Raw genomic sequence first — 8,448 nt, 5'->3', positions numbered from 1 at the left:
GTAAATATTTTTATGTATAAAATAAAATTTTAAAATTACATATACAATGTCGGGTTGGTTTTGGTCTCGGGTTGGTTTTTTTTAGTTAAAACCAAACCAACCCAAATATAGTCGGGTTTTTTTTCTCAATACCAAACCAAGTCAAACCAAATCACTAGTCGGGTTTTTTGTTCGGTTTGCGATTTGGTTCGGTTTTCGGTTCGATTTTGTACACCTCTACTAGAAACCTATTACAAATAGGGAAAATTAGCAAACTAGTAAACATTCCTAACATAATTATTAAAAACACCTACACTTTAAAATAATTATTAAAAAATGTCAATATGTCAATATTTTAGCCAGTATAATGTATCCTAATATAATTTATTTACCTTCCTTTTTTCTCAAATTAGGCCTACTTTTTGACCCCATTCACTGCTTCTCTCTCTAATAATTCTCCTGCTATTAGGGGTGTCAAATGGGCGGGTTGGGTTGAAATTGGAGATATTAAAATGGGTTGAAATAGAAATCGGGTTGGCTCTTGATCCACCCAAGTTTACTTTGGGCTCAAATGGGCTAAAAAATGGGTTGGGTCTTGACCCGCTTAATCTCAATAATTTTAACATAGTGATATTTAACTTTTATAATCACAATTTGAATTTCAACTCAAGATTTTATTTTTAAAAAAATTAACAAATGGATAGATAAATCCAAAAAGATATTAAATAGATAATAATTCATACCTTCAATATAGGAACATATCTTAATAAAGAATTTTAAAATGGGTTGAAATTGGAAATGGAATTGGACTCAATTGAGGATTCTCTTAAAATGGGTTAGACTTGAATGGGTTGAAATTGAATCCAATTCAAATTATCTTGAGCCCAACCCTTATATAAAAATCTGGACAAATTAAGCGGGTTATCTATGTTTGGGTTCATTTTTGACACTCCTACCTGCTATTATTATCCCCAATCCTCTCCTATAGAGCAGGTCTTAGCGACACAGTTGCTTCTTTATCAATAAGCTTTCTGTTACTTTAAGTCTTTAACCCTGCTTACATATCCTTTATTAAGACGATTGTATTGGGAAAAAAATAATCTCAACCTCTCCACTTCCAAACAAAGCCTTTCTTTCATATCCTAATCTTTCACTATGTGAATTTTGAACAAGAACATTCGCTTTTACTAACGGTAACACTAATTCAGTCGCTTTATTGTTGGTCAATTATTTTTATTTTATTCAGCATTGGTATTTCTTAAGCATAGATGTATTTTATTTTTTTCACAGTCAATTTGTAATTTTTTTAGAATATTGTATACTTTCTCAACAGATTGTATTATTTCCACTATGTATACTATTTTTTTCCCCAGAATTTTGTATCCCTATTTCTTTCATAGTCAATTTGTTTTTTTTATAGAGTATTGTATCATTCCTCAATAGATTGTATTATTTCCACCATGTATGCTAATCTTTTTCCAGAATCTTGTATTCCTATTTCGTTCACACTCAAATTTTTTTTTTAGAGTATTGTATCCTTCCTCAACAAATTATATTATTTCCATTATGTATGCTATTTTTTTCCAGAATCTCGTGTCCTTTCATAAATCATATTCATATGTAATTATTATATTATATTGGGATAGAATCAGTAATATTTTTGTAATACAAATAAAAGAAAAATATATTTGGCAGTCATATAATACAATTTTGACCATTGGGATATAATCCATGATTAAGATCTTGATAAATGAGAAAAATGGAGATTGAAATTGTTAATCCAATCGAATGAGAAAGGGGATTTCTTTGAAATTGTAACTGATGAAAATTTTAAGTGATATGTTCCTTTTTTTTTTAAATATTCTCTCTTCTGATTTTCTCCTTTCTGTTTTTAAATAATTGTATTCTTGCAAATCAAACAAAGATAAAATACATAACAAACTAAAATATTGACATTTTAAATAAATATTGAAAGTGTGGCTAAGGGGTCCTATTAAATGTCAAAATATTGACATTTTGAAAAATTTCCTTAAAAATATTAAACCACAATTTAAAACAAAATCAAAATTGAACTAACAAAGAGAAAATGTTATTTCCAGTCGAGCTAACAAAATCAAAATTGAACTAACTAGTTGGTTTGTGTCATTTTAATTAAGAATAAGGGTAAAATGGTAATCCAATTTTGAAGATTGGAGCTTTCCACTTATATAATTTATGATTTATGATGATAATATAATACAATATTATTACGTTATATATAAGCCATTTTTTTGAATTGTTTTGGTCACATGTACAATTATATAATCAATCAATACATAAACCCTCAGTATATATTGTTGGGTTATGAAGGTGATTAGGGCGGCATGCGAAAGCTTACAATTGCAAATCATATGGTTGACAAATCAGACGACAAATAAAAACATACTAAAGACATATTATTAATATGGTTTGGTCAAGCGACCTACATATCGAAAATTAATATTAAAAAAAAGCATAAATATGTTTAGGAGAAAATCTCCCCATAAACGAGACTCTTAAACGACTACATTGTAGATTCTATTGTGTTCTAGATATGAGAAGAGGGGTATTCAATTTATAGAGTTCCAAACTTTTCTTCTGAGGAAAGAATAACTCAAATATGGAAGAATATTATATTTTCCTTTTAGAAAAAGTTAAAGCATTTATGGTAATACTTTGACTTTGTTTTAAGGAAAAAATAAACTTCAATTAAGAAAAGAAAATCAGGGTAAAACCCTAACATAAATGACGTATAAAAAATTGAGTTGAACCACAACTATATACATACATTAATGGAAATATTCATTTATTCTTTTGAAAAAACCGTAAATAAAAGTAAAACTCTTACAACCAGTTGCTATTACAAGAAACCCTCAGCAACTATAGAATAACACATATATAAACATCATTGACTTATATGATCATGATTCAATCATACCATTTAGTAACACACAAAATTGAAATAGTACATTCAACTCTTATGATATGATTCAATTAAACCCAATATTCCCAATCAAAGAATAAAATATGCATCCATTTTTTGATTAGTTTGTGATGATCATCAAACTCTCATGATTCCTTCACTTGATGAGCCCAAATTGACACCATTTGGTTGGTCTATACAAAAAGACAAAAAATAAATTAGTGATACATTTTTTTCGCGGGGCTCTATTACTCTTGAACTATAATGAAATTGTCAGTTATATATTTTGTTTTTGCGAAAATTCTATTATTCTTAGATTATTTAAATAATAGTAGGTTAAATTGCACCATAAGTATAGTAAAATTAGATGAAGAGCTTACTTTGTGGTATGTTGGATACAAAAAAACATGCACCAATAACAATGTAACAGAGCAGGAGGACTAATCCTTTAATATAGTGAGATGTTCCATCCTGCAATATTAATTAATTGTAAGTACCGACTAAATCTGTATTTACGTATGATATGACGAAATTTGTATTCACGTCAAGAATACTATTTTAGGGGTAAAGCATTCTCAAATTACCTGTAGAGTGAAAGCTGTGACAATTATTGCCAAAGCAAGGGAGCTTGTCTCAAGAAGACTAAAATCAAGATCCATTCTTACACCAATAATCCATGATACAATCACACATAATGGAACCTGAATAATTAAAAAAAACAAAAGATTATCATAGTCAGCTTTAAAAAATGAAAAATATAAAAAAAATTGATTAGAAAAATCACTTAATTTAAAACAAATGGAAATGAAGAAACTTATTACATTGTGGTAAAAAAAAAAAAAAGCAAATTACTATCGGTATACTTTAACATGTTGTAACAGGTTATCTGTCTTATTTATCATGTTCCAATTACAAACTAGCTACTTTCTATTTACTCGGTATTTGAGTATCTTCTAAATGATCGTAAAAATTCTATTACATATCAATGTATAGAAATTAAACTCGAAATAACTTTGAGTAAGATACTTACCACAAACATGGCAATTTGAGTTGCTGAACCTAAGGCAACTCCCAAAGAAATGTCCTGCATTATAAAAAAAAAAAAATCCTTTTAGAAGTTCTCTTATTATTATTAGTGCATGATTATAAAAATAATAATAATTATATTTGCTGATTTAATTATTACACATTGTACATACCAACTTGTTCTTGAAAGCAAAAATTATAGCCCCAGCATGTTCAGCAGCATTTCCAACAATTGGTAATAAAATAACACTGATGAAACTCACTGAAATTCCCCAAGAATCTGATGCTGCCTATTTAATTTAAATAAAAAAAATTTGTCAAGACTTTATAATTCAAAAAAATCCCTCCTATTTTATTTAAATTTAATAAACATTTATAAAAAAAAACTGACCTCAATGGTACCAACAACATATTCAGATAATAGAGCAATAAGAATAGTCATTCCAACCAACCATGCAAATGCACTCCAAAATCCAAGCACTGCTTCTTCATCTTCGTTATCATCGCCTTCGTTATCTTCCTGATTAATGACGAAAGAATTTAGCTTATATACTTTGATATTATTATAAATATTTTTTTTGTAATCGCTGAATTACACGATTCCAAATTAAGATAACCATCAGAGAGGCATATAAATAATAGGTTCAACTAAATTTAGTATTTTAACATAAATCTTATTATATCTAAAAGATCACTAACATTCAAGGAAATATTGAATTTTGATTTTGTAATAATAAAAGTGATGGATATATATGGTGGTAAGAATCTGAAATTGAACCCATCAAATTTAAATTTCGGAACATCAACAATGGATCTAGAGCAGACTACATAATTCATAAAATTATTATTGACGGTGAACTCAACTATTATTGTATATTATTTGATGTAGCTATAGAAACACATAAACTTTAAATTCTAGATCTGCTTTGGGTTCTAAAGAAGAGTAAAACATTTCAAGGCATGTTTCCTAGAGAAAAAAAAGGAGTAAATTTTGATGATAGTGGTGTTCGAACCCACAAAACTCTAGTGTGACAAAGTGTTTCTATGACCCTTCCTTACCACTGAGCTGTCAGCCAGTTTAGTTATATTAGTGGGTTCACAAGTTAATATACATATATATATTTATTTAATTTTCTAATACAAATACATGGTCTAGAGAAAGCTACTGGGTTCATCCATATCCACGAACCCCCACCAAACTCCGCCCTTGGCTTGACTGCCGCTATATGTCTAAACCATTGGATCATGAAATTTTTCATTTTTTTCCGTAGTTAAACCTCGAAAAACACATTTGGACATAAAATTCAAAATTCAACTTGAAGTTGCATTCCAGAATTTTCAAGAATTTCAAAAACAACAATAAAATATTTTCGAAGAATCTTAGTAGCTCAGTTGGTTGGCTATTTGAACTCTCTTTTTATTGGTGAAAGTTCGATTCTCCATATTATAATCTCCTCCCTTCCTCTGAAAAACAACTCTAATTTGTATTCATTACGAGACACAAAACTTCAATTTTAAATTATTAAAAAAATCATTTCGGAAAATTTTTATTTTTTTAAAATTTCACAATAAAACATGATCAAACGCAGTTACTTACGGCTTGTGCGTCGAAAAGTTGTCTGTGAGTCCACAACTGGAAAACAAGATAACCAAAATAAGCAAGTAGCATAACAATGCAGCTGACTCTTGATAGATTCAATGTTGCTTGTGCTGTTATTGCTGCTGATTCTCCAACTCCAGCATAACGGAACATCAAAGGCAACACATGACATAATAATCCCAACAGCAAAAGTAGAGAGTTCACATCTGCTTGTTTCTGTTCAATCAAATAAAACAAAAACAATTCAATTTCTATACGACGTCTGATTTGAGATCATGATTTCACATTCTAATCTTATAATTAAAAAAAAAAATAGTATTTCGTATTCAAAATTGTGATTTCAATTTATATTTTTAAATATAAAACTTGACTTATAAATTTATGTTCTGATATAGTTCAAGTTCATAAAGATACGTAGCGGTCCATAATAAGAGTATAGGTTCAAAATTTTAAAATACTAGTACACCACAAAACATAGGGTGACTTCAAGATAACACGTGTGCACGTGTGCCCACTTCCTATATACTAGGTTGTGAAACGGACATATTCTATAGCCAAACAGCAAAATATTATTATTTACTAGCATATTAGCAATGAATTAGCGATAAAAGTTCGTAGCGAATTTCAATTTTTTTTATAGTGATTGGGGGAATCAAGATGATGATAAAGTGAAAATAAAATAAAATTACTTACTCTATCATATTTTTGTTCCTTGGATATATTTGCAATGCCACCACAAAATAATGAAGTGCCAAGAACCAAAAGAAGATTTGAAAGAATAGATCCCAAGAGTGAATATTTGACAACATCCACTTTATGTTGGATTAGAGCAAATATTGCTATTATAAGTTCTGTGGCATTTCCACATGTTGCATTTAGAAGCCCTCCAACTGATCAATACAACAAATTAAACAAATAATAATTAGAACTAAGGGAAAACAAAAACAAAATTCTTTTTCTTCCTCTTTATGTGTCAAGTTAAATTAAACTAGCAAGAGGTTGTTGTTATATTGTTTATTGATATAAAAAGCAGTATTAAAAGAAGAAGAAAAAAAAACAAAGGAATTTCCAATTTTATATTTGTTCAATTTAGTGGTGAAGCTACCTAGACCAGAGAGAGTGGTCTATCCAATATTCTTCGTCGAAAAATTCTAATGTATTTATAAAATATTATATTGAATATCTTTGATGGGAATTCCTAATTTTTCTACTGATATTAATTTATTTCATAACGTTAGTTGTGGTCCTTCACTATAATGTTATTATATACAGAAAGGATAACTTTTTTTTGTTTTGTGGATTAAAAAAAAAGCCAATAAAGATTAAAAAATAAATAAATGGGAAAGTACCTGTTGGACCAGTAAAGAAAGCTATTTGTCTGCAATTCAAAACGATCAAAAAAAATTAATAATAGGTGATTTTAGTAATAATCAATTCAAATCGACTCGTAAACAATTTTAATAATCTAATTATACCATAGAAAAAACAATTTAACTTACTCTGTCAAGAAGCTGACACGTTCAGCCAATGGAGTAAGTCCAAGTAAACTCAATCCAAAAACCCATGACTGATATAATATAGAAAAAAATTAAAATAAGAATATCAGTATTATAAAATAAATTAATCAAGAAATCACCAAAAAAAAAAGATATTCTCAGATTCGTATCTTTCAACGGATCTTTTAGTTATTTAAAAAGAAAAAAAAAACAGTTTTTTAAATGTTTTGTGCTAATGTTACATTCACTTCATAACCAACTCATACGAAAACATGAGAAATAACTTATGTTGTTAAATAAAATAACACTTTTAATTACTTAATTATATTACGTATTCAACTAATGAATACACAAAACTTATAAGTCGGCGAAAGCGATTCATCCAAATTTCCATCACTCAAAATGTACATCGTATATTATATATTATTAAAATTAATGTGTATGCATATAGAGAGTAAATGCTAAATTCCTTTAACTTTCTCTATATGTAACTTTTTTTAATTAGTTTGAACTCGATAAAATTCTGATTCCATTATTTGTCCTCACGTATGTAACTGATATAGAGTTGACATTAAATCCCTTTAACTTCTTCATATGTATATGTTTTCTAATTAGTTTAAACTCACTTAGTGAAAAAATTCTAACTCCATCATTTGCCCTCACGTGTGTAATTGATTCGTTTTAAAATGGCATAAACACGTGAAAATACATTTCGTTTTATTTGGAATATATGTAATTTTATTCAAAACAACCTCTTATCCACTCTGATACCATATTAAATTGTGTGACCATCGAAATAATCACACAATTGAATATAAAAGAGAACTTACTCTTCCAAAGTTTTTGTAATGAGCAACAATGGCAATAGGTATGGCAATGAAGAGCACAAAAAGCTTAGTTCCCAAAATGACCTCTTGAACATTAGCAAGAACATCTCTAACAATGGCACAAGGTACTTTCCGTACAAGGGTAAGATCAGACTTTTTCCTAAGAGACGAAGACGATACGTTGTGAGCTGTTCGTCCATGGCTACGACCATGGCCATGGCGCATCTCTTTGCTTAATGGCTTAATATGTCCATTTTCTAAGAGCCATGTTTCTGCTGCTGGTGATGATGAAGCCATTGTTTTTGTTTTTTTGGAAAATAACTTATTGTGTGTATTTTGGTTTTATATTGTGATAACTCTCATGTTGTATGAGTATGGGGTTGGCATAGGATATATATAGGTTAATTTGTCACATGCAAGAAATTTCCAAGAAGTTTCATATTTTGTTTCTCAAATGTAAGGTATGTGATATTTTATAATATTGAGGCTCGACTAAATTTGAATTCAGATCGAAAAGTTTTATATTAGACAGTAAAGCGCTTTAATTTCTAATCGGAGAAATCTTAGTAGCTCATTTGA

General features: G+C 28.9%; 1 protein-coding gene across 1 annotated transcript; it reads right to left on the bottom strand.

The window, feature by feature from the left end:
* Positions 1 to 2,762: 2,762 nt before the first annotated feature.
* On the bottom strand, positions 2,763 to 8,241 carry LOC102582937 (vacuolar cation/proton exchanger 3). The gene is made up of 11 exons (XM_006363530.2): positions 7,873 to 8,241; positions 7,046 to 7,113; positions 6,896 to 6,924; positions 6,240 to 6,436; positions 5,544 to 5,762; positions 4,338 to 4,466; positions 4,120 to 4,236; positions 3,951 to 4,004; positions 3,505 to 3,621; positions 3,301 to 3,391; positions 2,763 to 3,114 (listed from the first exon to the last, which is right to left on the bottom strand). The coding sequence occupies exons 1-11, from the start codon at positions 8,164 to 8,166 to the stop codon at positions 3,059 to 3,061; spliced, it is 1,371 nt and encodes a 456-aa protein (XP_006363592.1). The 5' UTR covers positions 8,167 to 8,241; the 3' UTR covers positions 2,763 to 3,058.
* Positions 8,242 to 8,448: the final 207 nt, after the last annotated feature.

Source organism: Solanum tuberosum, unplaced genomic scaffold (assembly GCF_000226075.1).
Source record: "Solanum tuberosum cultivar DM 1-3 516 R44 unplaced genomic scaffold, SolTub_3.0 scf00430, whole genome shotgun sequence".
Taxonomy (NCBI): domain Eukaryota; kingdom Viridiplantae; phylum Streptophyta; class Magnoliopsida; order Solanales; family Solanaceae; genus Solanum; species Solanum tuberosum.
This window is presented reverse-complemented; position numbering and strand designations above follow the sequence as displayed.

Coding starts and splice junctions, on each gene's coding strand:
- LOC102582937 (XM_006363530.2), bottom strand. CDS start 8,166: ATGGCTTCATCATCACCAGCAGCAGAAACATGGCTCTTAGAAAATGGA. Junction 4,237..4,337: donor ATGTTGTTGGTACCATTGAG/GTCAGTTTTTTT, acceptor TAAATTAAATAG/GCAGCATCAGATTCTTGGGG. Junction 4,005..4,119: donor TTGCTTTCAAGAACAAGTTG/GTATGTACAATG, acceptor TTTATAATGCAG/GACATTTCTTTGGGAGTTGC.